Here is a 16,079-nt window from a genome sequence, read left to right on the forward strand (position 1 = left end):
TTTTAATTTTTGATTTTTCAAATGTACAATTTTGCAATTTTTCCATTTTCGAAAATCGAAAAGTTAAAAATCGTTAAACTAAACAAATAGAAAAAAATTAAAAATCGAAAAACTGAGAAAAATGAAAAACTGAAACATTGTAAAACTAAACATCGACTGATTTAAAAATCGAAAAAATTTAAGAAGAAAAAACGAATCGAATCGAAAAATTGGAAAACTCAAAAATTGTAAAATCGAAAAATGAAAAATCGAATAAATGAAGAAGTTTTAAATCCAATAATTGATAAATAAAAACAAAATTTTTGTTATTACATATTTAAATTGAAAATCAAAAAAATTTCGAAGCAAAAATTGAGGAAACGAAAAACTGAAAAATTTTTATAATTTTCAATAACCAATTGTACGAATTTATTTTTATTTAAGTATTTAAATGAAAATTAATAATTTTGAAATTTTTTATTTTAAAGAATAATAATTTTTCGAGTTTACAATTATCGTATTGATTGTTCTAAATTTTAATTTCAATGGTTCAAATTTTTGATTTTTCAGTTTATTTTACATGAAGGTATCAGATTTTTCAATTTTTGATTTTCCCTTAACACTACACCTTGTAATTTTTCGAAAAATCTGAATTTTTTAGTTTTTTAATTTTCTTTCATTTTCCAATTTTTCCAATTTTCAATGTCTTGGTTTCATAATTTTTCGTTTTTTCAACCTCAACTTTTTCAATTTTTCAATTTCTCGACTTCCAAATTTTTCAGTTTGTCATTCCTTCAATTTTCCAATCGACAATTTTTCGATTTTACAATTTTTCATTTTTTGATTTTTCATTTTCTCAATTTTGAACTTTTCAAATGTTTGATTTTTATTTTCCATTTTTCCGATTTTTCATTTTCATTTTCTCGATTTTACATCACAATTTTTCGTTTTTTCATTTCATTTACTTATTCAATGTGTCCTTCGATTGTTTGACTTTTCATTTCTGCAATTTTTCAAAAAGTCGAAACTGAAAAAACAAAAAATTATAAAATCGTAACTTTTGAAAAATCGAAAAATCGGAAAAATGTGTCTTTCGATTTTCTGACTTTTCATTTCTGCAATTTTTGAAGTTCTTGATTTCCAATTTTTAGATATTTCAAAGTTTTCATTTTATGCTTTTCCGTTTTTTTCATTTTTGATTTTTCAGTTGTACAATTTTGCAAATTTTCCATTTTCAAAAATTTAAAAATTAGAAATCCTTAAACTACACAATTAGAAAAAATTGAAACATCGAAAAACTAGAAAAACGAAAAATTGAAACATTGAAAAACTAAAAATCGAAAAAATTCATGAATCGAAAAAATGGAAAGAAGAAAAAACGAATCGAATCGAAAATTGGAAAACACAAAAATTGTAAAATCGATTAATTAAAAATCGAAAATTGGAAAATCGAATGAATGAAAAAGTTTTAAAACCCTTAATTGAAGAAATTTAAAAATCGTCAAATGAAAAAGCAAACATTTTTACAATTTATAATTTTATTATTACATATTTGGAATGAGAAATAGAAAAATTTCGAAGCAAAAATTGATCTCAAAGTTGAAAAGTCGAAAAATTGAAAACACAAAAATTTTAACTCGAGAAATTGTAAAATCCAAAATTTTAAAAAAGTCACGTAGAATAAAGGAAAATTATAAAATTAGAACATTGAAAAATCGGAAAATGAAAAAATAAAGAAAATGAAAAACTATCTAAAAATTGAAATATCCAAAAGTTGGAAAATTGAAAACCAGAAAATTTTAAAAATGAAAACTCGAAGATTTGCACATCATAAAAAAACAAAAAGAATTGAAAAATTGATACATCAAAAATTTAATACTCGAGAAATTCTAAATCGAAAAATTACAAAATCTAGAAATTGAAGAAACAAAAAAAAAATTGAAAAATTGCAAATTCAAATTTGAAGAAACGAAAAACGGAAAAAATTAAAATTCAAAGACACGAAAATATAAAATCGAAACATTAAAAAATTAAAAATTGAAAACTCGAAAAACTCTAAATTTTAAACTTTGAAAACTGAAGAACTGAAAATTTGTTAAATGGAAAAATTATGGAATCGTCATAATTATTATAAAGGCGAAAAACGAAAAAATGAAAAATTTAATATCGAAAAATTGAAAAATTAAAAATAGGAAATTGAAAAATCGATTAAATGAAAGAATGAAAAATTTTATTGAAAATTATAATTTTTCTACTACATATTTAAAACGAAAATTATAAAAATTTCGAAGCAAAAATTATAGAAACGAAAAACTGAAAAATCCAAACTTGGAAAAACGAAAAATTAAAAAATCTAAAAGTTGAAAACGAAAAATTAAATCGAAAACCCGAAAAATTTAAAACCAGTTCAAATCCAAAATTGCAAAATCTAAAAATTTAAATAACCAAAAGTTAGAAAATCGAAGAACTGAAAAATTTAAGAATGAAAACTCGAAGTGTTGCTTATTGCAAATTTGAAAAAACAAAAAAAAGGAAAAACTGAAAAACTGCAAATCGAAAAAATGCAAAATTTAAAAATTGAAACGTCTAAAAGTTAAAACATCGAAAAATAGAAAGATTTATAAATGAAAAGTCGAAGAGTTGCATGTCGTAAAATTAAAGCAACAAAAAAAAATAAGAATTGAAAAATTGCAAATCTAAATTTTAAGAAACAAAAAACCCAAAAAATCAAAATTTGAAGACAAAAAATATAAAATCCAAACATTGAAAAATTGAATCATTAAAAAATTAAAGAAAATGAAAAACCGAACGAAAAACTGGAAAATTAAAAATTGAAAAGTCGAAAAATCGTAAATTCTAAAAATTGAACAATTCTAAAGTTGGAAAATTGAAGAACTCAAAAATTGTAAAATCGAAAAATTATGGAATCGTCATAATTGTATGGAAAGTTGAAAAACGAAAAACTGAAAAATTTAATATGGAGAAATTGAAAAATTAAAAATGAAATAAATGAAAAAGTGAAAATTTTTAAAAATTATAGTTTATTATTATATTTAAAATGAAAATCAGAAAAATTTCGAAACAAAAACTGAGGAAACGTAAAACTGGAAAATCGGAAACTAAAAAGTCTAAAATTGGAAAAACGAAAAATTTAAAACCGAAAATTGCAAATCAAAAATTGAAGGCACGAAAAATTAAATAATCGAAAAACTGGAAACTTAAAAACTAGGAAAAATCAAAATTGCAAAATTGAAACATCCAAAAGTTGAAAAATCGAAAACCAGAAAATTTAAAAAATGTAAACTCGAAGATTTGCATATCGTAAAAAAACAAAAAAAAAACGAAAAATTGAAACATCAAACATTGAAAACTCGAGAAATTTTAAATCGAAAAATTACAAAATCTAGAAATTGAAGAAACAAAAAAATAAAAATTGAAAAATTGCAAATTGAAATTTGAAGAAACGAAAAACAGAAAAAATTAAAATTCAAAGACAAGAAAATATAAAATCGAAACATTAAAAAATTAAAAATTGAAAACTCCAAAAAACTCTAAATTTTAAACTTTGAAAATTGACGAACTGAAAATTTATTAAATGGAAAAATTATGGAATCGTCATAATTATTGTAAAGGCGAAAAACAAGAAAATTAAAAATTTAATATCGAAAAATTGAAAAATTAAAAATAGGAAATTGAAAAATCGATTAAATGAAAGAATGAAAAATTTTATTGAAGATTATAATTTTTTTACTACATATTTAAAACGAAAATTGTAAAAATTTCAAAGCAAAAATTAAAGAAACGAAAAACTGAAAAATCCAAAATTGGAAAATCTAAAAATTTAAACAACCAAAAATTAGAATATCGAAAAACTGAAAAATTTATGAATGAAAACTCGAAGTGTTGAATATCGCAAATTTGAAAAAAGAAAAAAAAGGAAAAACTGAAAAACAACAAATCGAAAAATTGCAAAATTTAAAAACTGAAACATCTAAAAGTTAAAAAATCGAAAAATTGAAAGATTTATAAATAAAAAGTCGAAGAGCTGCATGTCGTAAAATTAAAGAAACAAAAAAAAATTAAGAATTGAAAAATTGCAAATTCAAGAAACAAAAAACTGAAAAAATTAAATTTTGAAGACAAAAAATATAAAATCCAAACATTGAAAAACTGAATCATCAAAAAATTAAATAAAATGAAAAACCGAACGAAATACTGGAAAATTAAAAATTGAAAAGTCTAAAAATTACAAATTCTAAAAATTAAACAATTCTAAAGTGGGAAAATTGAAGAACTCAAAAATTGTAGAATCGAAAAATTTTGGAATCGTCATAATTGTAAAGTTGAAAAACAAAAAACTGAAGAATTTAAAAAATAAATGAAAAAGCGAAAAATATAGAAATTAAAAATTAAATACTCGAGAAATTTTAAATCCAAAAATGAATGTATAGAATTGACAAAAATTTAGAAAATAATTAAAACGGTCAAAAGAATCTTTAAAGAGAGTTTTTATCTATATAAAAGCCATAGAATTTAGTTTTCTCTGGAGGTATATCATTAAAGCATCTATTATTTAGAAAATTATTAACTTTGTAATATAAACAACTTTATTAAGGATTGTATGTTGTAATTTTTGGCTTGTAGACTTTATTGAGCGAATTTCAACTTTTGAATTGTTACTATTAATGATTTTATATGAGTAGTTATTTCGTTGTATATAAAACTCTTTTTAAATTTAAATTGACCGTTTTAATGTTACAGATGGCCTGCAACTGCCCGGTGACCCAACCGGGCCCCACCCTCGCCTCCACCTGCGGCGGCGCCCAATACATGCTCTTCATGGGCCTCCTCGAAGTCTTCCTGCGCTCCCAGTGCGACCTTGAAGACCCCTGCGGCCGCCCCCACAACACCCCCGTCCTCCCCGAATACGACTTCATCATAGTCGGCGCCGGCAGCTCAGGCTCCGTCGTCGCTAGCCGCCTGTCCGAAATCCCCGAATGGAACGTCCTCCTCATCGAAGCAGGCCTGGACGAACCCACAGGAACCCAAGTCCCGTCCATGTTTCTCAACTTCATCGGCTCCGACATCGATTGGGCCTACCAAACCGAGCCCGAGAAGCAAGCCTGTCTGGGGGAGACCGAACAACGCTGCTATTGGCCGAGGGGGAAGGTCCTGGGCGGGACTTCAGTCATGAACGGGATGATGTACATCCGCGGTTCGAGGAAGGACTACGACGACTGGGCGGCGGCTGGGAATGAAGGGTGGAGCTACAATGAAGTGCTGCCTTATTTCTTGAAAAGTGAGGACAACAAGCAGATCGAGGAGATGGATAGGGGGTATCATGCGTCGGGGGGGTTGTTGACGGTGTCGCACTTTCCGTATCATCCCCCGTTGTCACAGGCGTTGCTGAAAGGGGCGCAGGAGCTGGGGTATCCCGTGAGGGATTTGAATGGGGCGTATCATACAGGGTTCAACATAGCGCAAACGACCAATCGCAATGGGTCGAGGTTGAGTACAGCGAAGGCGTTTCTGAGACCGTTCAAGAATAGGAGGAACTTGCATATTTTGATGAACTCGACGGTGACGAGGGTGTTAATCAATACGACGACGAAGCAGGCGTATGGGGTGGAAGTTATCAACAATGGGGTGAAGCAGGTGATTTATGCGAGCAAGGAAGTGGTGGTTTCAGGGGGTGAGTAGCTCGTGCGTGGTTGGTGGGGTGTGTTAAGGTTTAACGTTTTAGGAGCGGTGAATTCCCCCCAGATACTTCTTCTGAGTGGGGTGGGGCCGAAAAAAGATCTACAACAGGTGAATGTCCCAGTTGTGCATCCGTTAGAAGGGGTTGGAAAAAATTTGCACAACCACGTCGCATTCTTTGTCAATTTTAATATCAATGATACTAATAGTTCTCCGTTGAATTGGGCCACAGCTATGGAGTACTTGCTTTTTAGAGATGGCTTAATGAGTGGTACTGGTAAGTCAAAAAATTAGTGAATTATTAATATAGAATTTCCACCTCCAAAACTTTTTGAAACTTTTTGCAAAGAAAATACCAGATAGAATTCGATAATTTTTTGGTCCAGTAGTATTCAACCCTATATTGTATCTAGGTATATGTCAAAAAACTTCAACTGATCATCTTAATACTTCCACTTCAAATCAATTAACAATTTTTGATGCAAATATTATCTCTCGGAATGAAGATGCTCTCATTGGAGCCAAAGCGAAACTGATACCGACCGAAAAATTTTGTTGGATACAATTGTATCAAATCTGTCTTTTTTCAACTTTCGCTTCTTCTTCTAGGAATCTCCGAAGTCACTGGCTTCATCAACACCAAATACAACGACCCCCGCCTCGAGCACCCCGACATCCAGTTCTTCTTCGGCGGCTTCTTGGCCAACTGCGCCCGCACTGGTCAAGTAGGCGAGCGAGTCGACAACAGCACCCGCTCCATCCAAATAATCCCCACAGTCCTCCACCCCAAGAGCCGCGGCTTCCTCAAGCTCCGCGACAAGAACCCCCTCAGCGCCCCCCTCATCTACGCCAACTACTACACCCACCCCGACGACCTCAAAGTCGTCATCGAGGGAATCAAGTTCGCCATCAAGCTATCAGAGACCAAAGGTACGCTCCACCCCTATATTTCCCCATCTAACTCTAGTTTTGCAGCTCTGAAACGCTACGGCTTCCAACTGGACCGAACGCCCGTCCAAGGGTGCGAAAGTTTGACGTTTGGTACCGACCCCTACTGGGAGTGCGCGGCCAAGCAGCAAACCGGGCCCGAGAACCACCAAGCGGGTAGTTGCAAGATGGGGCCGGCGAGCGATCGTCTGGCTGTGGTCAACGCGTTGCTGCAAGTGCATGGGGTTGACAGGCTGAGGGTGATCGATGCTAGTGTCATGCCGGCGGTCACCACGGGGAACACGAACGCTCCAGCTATCATGATTGCGGAGAAGGGGAGCGATTTGATCAAGGCGAGGTGGCTGACGCCGCAAGCGGGGTTCTTCTACACGAATATGCCCAGTCAGAGGATAGATAGGCAGTGGGGGTCGTGGTGAGGGGTAGTGCAATTGTAAAGAAATCAGTATTTATTTCGTTAGGTGATAGTTAGTTTGTAAGTGCGATTTTACAATAAATTTTTAAAGTAGATAATCTTTAATCTTTAATCTTTATTGATCATTCTACAGGTAAAAACCCAGTTACAGAGATCAAAGTGTACAATATAAAATAGAATAACACAATAAAATGACAGAGTATACATAATAGAGACAACGGAACGTTTCACGATTCCACAACACTTAAAGCGGCACGAGCATGATTTAAAATCGAATTTATTGAGTCATGGTGTAAATCACAATCTTGACAAAGAACGTTGTATGTGGACATCAATACTGCTACTGGAGCTTTGACTGCTACATTGGTACGGCTGTAAGAGAGCTTGAACAACGGAGCGTAACGCAGCCCAGGACGAGGAACATTAAACCAAAGGTAACCCAAGATAAAAGGGCAGTCAATTTTACCATGAGCTAACTTATGTAGGAAACGCAAGACTATTAACATTCTTCGAGTTTCTAGAGAAGAAAATTGAAATCTATTCAAGAGAATATTGTAATCGATGCCACGTACAGGATAAGCACCGTCCATTCTGAAGGCGAGAAATTTTAAAAAACGTCGTTGCACTTTTTCAATGGACATATTATATGTTCTATAGATGGGGTACCAGATCAACGCACCATATTCAAGGTGAGGTCGCACCAATGAGCAAAACAGGGTATTCAAAATGGTCAAATTGGTAAAATTTCGACAGTTTCTATGTATAAAACCGTAGATTTTGAATGCCTTATTGATAGCATTAAATATATGCTCTTTAAACATAAGTTGAGCACCAAACAGGATACCTAGATCTTTGAAATTGAAATTGCGGTGTAATACTGTTCCTTCAATTGAATATGGGTATATATTGTAATTGAGTTTTTTTGTAAAGGATACAATACTGCATTTAGATAAATTTAGGCGAAGACGATTAGAACGACACCACTTGGATAGAACATTGAGACAATTTTGTAATGTGACACAGTCAGCAATTGACCCGATTTCCATGAAGATCTTTAAATCGTCAGCGAAGAGCAATTTATTACAGGGTTCCAGCGCGTCAGTAATATCATTGATGTACATTAGAAATAAAAGGGGTCCAAGGTTGGATCCTTGGGGGACACCTGATGTTGAAACAAAAACTATAGATTTAAATTTACGATATACAACTTGTTGACGCCTATTGAGAAGATAAGATTTCAGAAGAGCAAGAAGAGAGTTAGAGAAAGTAAAGGTTTCAAGTTTCTTAAGCAGGACGTAGTGATCAATTTGATCGAAGGCCTTCTGAAAATCCGTATATATAACCTCAACTTGACTATTTCTATCTAGCGCATTAGAAGCGAACTGGGAGAAACATGCTAGATTAGTAATGGTGGATTTTCCTTGCATAAACCCATGCTGATATTCAGAAATATAATTTTTAACAGACGTATAAATACGAGCATACAGTATGCTCTCAAATACCTACTTTGGAAAAATTGCATAAGATGGATATGGGCCTATAGTTTGTGACTTGGGAGGGATCCCCTTTCTTTAGTACCGGACAGATTTGTGCCAATTTTCAGATATTAGGAAGTGTAGATGACTTCAACATAATATTAAAGATATGTGAAAGCGGTTTAGAGAGAACATGGGCACAATCTTTTAATAAAAAACTTGGGATGCTGTCAGGTCCAGAAGTCATAGAGTTCTTCATACGCTTCAATTCTCCAATAATTTCATCTTCAGATATATATGTAACCGATACTGTGTTGTTAACCTTCGTGAAAATAACATCGTCTGTGAGAGGTGAAGAGTCAATAAAAACACTTTTGAAGTAATCAGCAAAGGAGTTGACAATAATATTAGGATCAGAGTTGCATTCATCGTTGTAAAACATTGTACCGGGAATACGTGTAACACCTCTCTTTGAGCGGACAAAGGACCAAAACTTTTTTGGATCCAGGGTAATGTTCTTTTCCATCTGCAATAGGTATTCGGTATATGCGTTAGTGATGAGTTTCTTAGCATCAGATCTAAGTTTCCGAAACTGGTCATGAAAGTACAGTTTATGAGTCTTCACATATTTTCTACGCATGACCGATTTGAGTCGAAGACATTTTATAATTTCTTTGTGGAACCAAGGAGGGTATATGCGTCGTGTTTTCTTGGAGGAGCCAACTTTGGGCACGCACAAATCAAATAGAGAATATAAGACAGTGTACATGTGTTCACAGGCGTCATCGACATTGCTAAAATTGTATATACTGGACCAGTCATAATTTAATAATAAGTCATAAAGGCAAGGAAAATCAGCTTTTCTAAAATTAAAACCAGCGTCATCAGAGTTAAAACAGAAATTGCTACTTTTCTTGCAAGGCACCAAATCAATATGGAATAATAATGTAGGATGAAGTGGATCTTCTGGTACCAGAAAAAAATCAGATCTCAAAACGGTGCAGGGAAACGTAGAAAATATAAGGTCAAGCAAACTGTCGTAGTTATTCAGAATATGATTATACTGGCAGAAGCCGCAAAATGATACAAAGTTATTAAGGCAGTGACTGAAGTTATTGTTTAATTCGGATCCAAACTTAGGAGTATTAAAATCACCTACGAAGAGAACAAGATTGTTATGGATTTGATCAAGACTGCTAACGAGATCAAAGAAATCCACATAATCAGTAATAGATACAGGTGGAGGGATATAAACAGTAAAGATAAAAAAATGCAAGTAATTGGAGAGAAAGAGTTCAATTCCCACAAAGTCGATGGATGGAATAGCGTTGGTAATATTGCAAACGTCAACTGTACAACACGAAAACTTGTTATTGATGGCAATCAAAACTCCGCCACCTCTGACAACACCCAGATGTTTATACTTTCGATCACAGCGAAAGATGCAATCGTTGTCAGAAAATAATTCTGAATTTGCAACGTCCTCATGCAACCATGTTTCAGTAAGAATTAAAACGTCGACTTCGTCAACACAAGATAATAAGTTGTTCGAAAATGAGTCAAATTTGGAGTTTAAGCCTCTAACATTCTGATATAAAAAGCTCAGAGTCGTAGTGATGAAAGTACTATTAAGTGAAATGTTTTGAATTAGAGAAGTGGATGCCGTTAGACGTGAAACTAAGTTATTTTTATTTAAAATTTGGGAACGCAGATGAACCGACTCGAAAAAACTGAGGTTTACCGTGCATAGAAGTATATTATTGATTGAAGTGGTAAATATTTCATTTCTAGGAGCTGAAGTATAATGTTGGCATTTTATCGGAGAAATAGGTGCAGTATTTAGGGCATCAACATTGCCTCGAGACAAGTAATTAACAAGAGAAAATATTATAGTTCTCTTAGTAACGTCATTGATGGAAATATGAGATTGAAACTGTCTAAATATAAATTTATTTGCATCAAGGAAAAATATATTATTATGCGTATTGGATGTTGCCTTTTTATGTAATTGACAATTAATCTCATATGCAAATTTGTTTAAGACGGGACGATCTGGCAAAAATGGATAACCAATAAGAATAATCTTAGTATTTTTAAATTTGTCAGAAGCTAAGTCGTTGATGATATCATGATTCAGTATTTTGCCACTCGATACTTCTACATCTCCGCCAAATATCATAACGAAGTCTTGACAGTGAACCGTCGAAATATTATCGGCAACTATCTTTTCAAAAGATGCATTGGGCTTGATTATGGAAGAAACGTCGTATTCATTGTGTGATAGATATTCGTTGAGTAATTTGACACAATTACGTCCCTTACCATCAGCCAGTAAAATAATTTTACGTCGATTAAATAGTTGGGTCTTGAGCAGATATGGTTTATCAGTTTCAGAGGGTGTACAAGCTGGTGTTTGGTTAGTAGAAATTGACCCTTAGTTGGTTTTAAAAATAGTATCTACCACAGGCTTAAAAGCATCAAATTCTTGTCTAACAGACGTCGTAATAGATGATTTTAGATCGTCACGTAAATTCTCAAATAACATGGATACGCGTTCCTCAACTTCATCTAAAATATGTTTAACAGAATCCTTGAAGGACTTCTTCAATTCATCAAGTTCCGCTCTAAGAAACTCGTTCTGTTCACCCAGGAGTGTGATCGTCGTATTTTCAAGGTCAATTTTACTGGATTTATCACATCGAGAACAGGAGTTAATTGAATTTACATCATCAGCAATTAACGAATAATTTTTGAAGGAACGCAAACAGCTCAAATGAAATACATTCTTACATTTAGTACAAGTTGTAGAATTAATCACCAAACTCTTACATTTACAACAAACAGAATTCATTATGTATACAAAAAGAATAATTTTTGAAAATTAAATTTTGGATTAAAAGATTAAAGACGGGGACACACACTTCACCCCTACGGTGCTTTTCGTGGGGACTTATTAAAGAAACAGACAAGAAAGCAACGGAGAGGTTATGATGTGTAAGATCAAAACAGAGGTTAAGAGGTTAAAAAAGGACCCGACAATTAGCAAGCAAATAAAAACTTACAATGAAAAACCAGTTTTTTACACAAGAAAAGAAAACTCAAGTTTCACTAACATTACTTTAAATATTAACAAATAAACAGTAATAATTACGATAACAGTAATGTTTCAATTTACCTTCATGTTCCAATGTGATAAGGTGTACAGAGTGTGATTAGTGGGTTTATTTCGTTGTTGAGACTTGAGATTAATCAGAAGACTTTTTCCATCTTTATGGTAAAAGAAGTTGACTTGTTACCATAAACCAGGATCGTAAAAATCGCGAATTACGTTTACTTGGTTATAAATATTGCGGTCCTGGTACTAAGTTTGAGAAGAGGCTTGAATGCGGCGACACAGGAATTAATGAGTTAGATAAAGCGTGTAAGGAGCACGATCGGCCTAGTTTGGGACAGTTTTCATCCCATTTGAAATGTCCTGTAAAAACCAGAGAAATTGACTTAGGGCAATAGTCTTTTTTCTTAACAATCCTTATTAGACATATTTTGTCCCTCTTATATTAAAATTTGATTTTCAGTTCTGTTTTATGTGTCAAAAAAAATTAAAAGCATTCAAAAATGGCGACACTTACATTGCTGTTACAACGTACACTTTATAGTGCAAAAAAAAATTAAAAAAAGTGGTGTCTACAACGAATCTTTCTTAACAGATTGCATCAATACGTTTTTTAATAAGCGTTACACAATTCATATACAACGTCAGCTGCAGATGTCGCGCAGTGAGTGGGAGCTTCGGTCGCAAGTTGACCGCGAAATTTGGAAGGCGGAGTTTATACAGGGTAAAATACCTACCCTGACAAAAGAGGCTTCAAATTTTACTCGTTTTGTATAACTCTCCAAGTTTCGATTCTTTCGTCATTTTGTCAAAATAGAAAATATTGGTGGAATTAAAAAAAAATTAGCACAACACACCGCACAAATTATTCGAAAGCTATCGGTGTTTTATTTTTGATACATATAATATAACATATTCAGTTTTGTAAGATTCGATTTAGACATTTTTTTGCTGATAACGCAGTAAAGAGATCCATCTGGCGAATGACTAATTTTATGCATTCTTGACGTTTCTCCATTTTATAACACAATTTTTTTATGAATATGCAACCCAACATACATAAATTATCCTATTCCTTTATTTCTTTATTTTCTTGTTGTTTCTTTCGATTTACACTTCTTTATTTATTCAATTTTTCAATTTTTCATTTTTCAATTCCATGATTTTCCATTTTTTAAATTTTTTAGTTTGCAGTTTTTGGATTTCCAGTTTTCCAATTTTTCAGTTTCTTTAATTTTCAATATTTTGGTTTTACAATATATATTTCTTTTTTTTTTTATTTTCCACTTTTTCGAATTTTAAATTTTTCAATTTTTAATCTTTCGATTTTTCAAATTTTCGTTTCCTCAAATTTTCATGTTTGATTTTCACTTTTGAAATTTTTCAAGTTTTCATCATACACTTTTTCGTTTTTTTATTTTTGATTTTTCAATTTTACAGTTTCTTGACTTCTAAATTTTTCAATTTTTTAATTTTGCAATTTTTCGATATTACAGTTTCCCATTTTTCGATTTTTCACATGCTCAGTTTTTAATTTGTGATTTTCAATTTTTCGTTTCCTCAATTTTTCATTTTCTTGATTTTGTGTCACAAATTTTCATTTTTTCAATTCCCTTATTATTTGTTGCTTCTTTCGATTTTTCAATTTTTTGTTTTTCGAATTTTCAGTGTCTCAATTTTTCGTTTCGACAATTTTTCATGTTCTCGATTTTTATTTTCAGTGTGGCGAATTTTTAATTTTTATTTTCTCGATTTATATCACAATTGTCTGTTTCTTCATTTCTTTTACTTTCTGTGTTTTTTTTCGATTTTACAATTTTTCAAGTTTTCAGTTCGTCCATTATTCAATTTTTAGATTTTTCACTTTGCAGTTTTTGGATTTCCAGTCTTCCGACTTTTCAATTTCTTTAATTTTAAATATTTCTATTTCATAATACATATTACTTTTTTTTTTGATTTTTCATTTTTTCGATTCTTAAGATTTGTAATTTTTCGTATTTTATTTTTGATTTTTCAATTTTACAACTTCTCGACTTCCAAAATTTTCAATTTTTCGGTTTGCATCAGTTTTTCAATTTGGCAATTTTTCAATATTACAGATTTTCATTTTTCGATTTTTCAGTTTCTCAATTTTTCATTTTTCCCTTTTCCAATTTTTTGTTTCCGATTTTTATTTTTCATTTTCCCGATTTTTTAATTTTCACTTTTTCGATTTTATATCACAATTTTCCTTTTTTTTATTTCCTTTATTTTTTGTTGTTTCTTTCGATTTTCCAATTTTTCGCTTATTCAATTTTCAAATTTTCAGGCCAATCGATTCCAATTCGTCGATTTTCCAATTTTTAAAGTTTTCAGTTTGCAATTTTCGGGTTTCCACCCCAATAGGGGTAAAAGTAAAATATTACTTTTTGGATTTTCAATTTTTCGTTAAATTTTAGATTTCTCAAATTTTCGACAGTTTTATACTTCGATTTCTTAATTGTTTTTCAACTTTTCGATGTTTTAATTTTTCTTTTTTAAAATTTTTAAAATTTTTTTATTTCTCGATTTATCGAATTCAGATCTTTGGATGTTTTGATTGCTCAATTTCTCAATTTATCAGTTTCTAATTTTTTTTCTATTTCTCGATGTTTCGATTTTTGGATTTCTCGGTTTTTCGATTTTCCAATCTTTCGATGTTCCGATTTTTCAGTTATCCGATTTTTCAATTTTTTTTAAATTCTGGAGTTTCGATTTGTCGATTTTTCAGTATTTCGTTTTTTAAACTTTAGATTTTTCAGTTCTCGACTGTTTTATATATTTCGATTTGTGAATTTTTCGAGTTTTCAATTTTTTGAGAATTCGATATATCGAGATTCGGATATTTTGATGTTTTGATTCGAATTTTTCTTTTTTGATTCTTTGATTTCTCCATTTTTCAATTTTGTGATATTTCAATTGTTCGATGTTTTAAATTTTAGATTCGATTTCGGGATTTTTTAATTTTTCAGTTCTTCAGTATTTCTATTTTACGATTTTTCAAATTTTAACGCTGCTAAATTTTTTTCCGATTTTTCAATTAATATATATTCTTTGATTTTCCCGTTTTTCGATTTCGCAGTTTCGATTTTTCGATTTTTTATTTTTTGGATTTTCAGTTTTTCGTTTTTTTCAATTTTCGCCTTTTTCGTGATTTCTAAGTTTTTCGAGTTTTCAGTTCCTGTATATTTTAATTTTTCTTTTTTCCGAATTTTTTATTTTTCGATTTTTCAATTTTTTGGGAACTCAGTTTATCGTTTTTTAACTTTAAATTTTTCAATTTTAGACTGTTTTATATAATTTTCAGGCTCCAGATTTTTCAATTTTTCGGCTTTTCGATTTCCCAATTTTTCAATTTTTTAATCTCCCAATTTTTGGATATTTCGTTCAATTTTGTGAGTTTTCTCAGTTTTTCGATTTTCAATTTTGGGATATTTTAGTATTTCGACTTTTGGATTTTTCACGTTCTGGATTTTTCGATTTCTCGACTTTTTACTTTTTGGATTTTCAATTTTTGGTTTTTTGAAATTTCGGTTTTCACAATCTTTCAACTTTTCGATATTTTAAGTTTTCAATTTTTAAAATTTTAAGTTTTTCGATTTCTGGAGTTTTCAGTTCTATATTTGAATTTTTCTATTTTCGATAACAGGTGTTAAGATATTTGAAAAGTGACTAGAGAACAGTACAGAGTGTTTGGACTACGTGAAGAGTTATTTATGCTCAACTGTTGTGTGACAATTCTGAGTGATCCCACCTTAAGAAGAAGAAATAAAAACAACTTTGGTAAATGTTTTGCGTAAATTGTAAAACCCATGTTAATATAAAAATATAAAAACACAGTTTCAACTTATCATAAGACCGTAAAAAAATCGAATTACATTTACCTGGTTATCACTATTATCAGTATTGCGGTACTGGTACTAAGCTTGAGAAGAGGCTTGAACGCGGCGACACAGGAATTAACGAGTTAGATAAAGCGTGTAAGGAGCACGATCTTGCATATTCAAGAAATATAACTTTCAAACAAATCAATTTCATCAAATAAAATTTAACCATAAGTATAGTACAGTGATAGCATAATATATATATATCATTATTAATACAGAAATAATATATATTTTTGCAAAACTTAAGTTCTTCGATTAATTACTAAAGGAATTCACTGGCTCATTTTTGTACTGATAAGATTCATGCACCTGTGGGGATTATTATATTCATAGCAATAACTTTAATTTCACTAAACATTTTTTACATTTGACTTTTCAAGAGTATTTTGTCGTTACGCAACCAACAATTATTATCACAAGTACCTTCGAATACTTATTTATATTTTTGGAGCGAAATACTTATCAAATATTTAATCATGTCGGATGTCTGTGTTCATCGAAAACCCTACAACATTTATCTCTCCATGACAAAGGTCACGGTTTATCTAGAT

At 31.3% G+C, this 16,079-nt stretch overlaps 1 protein-coding gene across 1 annotated transcript in view; it reads left to right on the forward strand.

Annotated features, from left to right (window-relative positions):
- The window catches only part of LOC135137971 (glucose dehydrogenase [FAD, quinone]), a 28,671-nt gene extending 21,537 nt beyond the window's left edge, over positions 1-7,134 (forward strand). Inside the window, exons 2-5 of the mRNA XM_064067773.1 lie at positions 4,741-5,671; positions 5,723-5,953; positions 6,286-6,606; positions 6,652-7,134. Coding sequence (XP_063923843.1) covers positions 4,741-5,671; positions 5,723-5,953; positions 6,286-6,606; positions 6,652-7,040 — 1,872 coding nt within the window. The 3' untranslated portion in view covers positions 7,041-7,134. The remainder of the gene's footprint in view (positions 1-4,740; positions 5,672-5,722; positions 5,954-6,285; positions 6,607-6,651) is intronic.
- Positions 7,135-16,079: the final 8,945 nt, after the last annotated feature.

The sequence above is a fragment of the Zophobas morio genome, unplaced genomic scaffold (genome assembly GCF_036711695.1).
Source record: "Zophobas morio isolate AGI-343-1 ecotype UQ-CSIRO unplaced genomic scaffold, CSIRO_AGI_Zmor_V1 ptg000030l, whole genome shotgun sequence".
Classification (NCBI taxonomy): Eukaryota; Metazoa; Arthropoda; class Insecta; order Coleoptera; family Tenebrionidae; genus Zophobas; species Zophobas morio.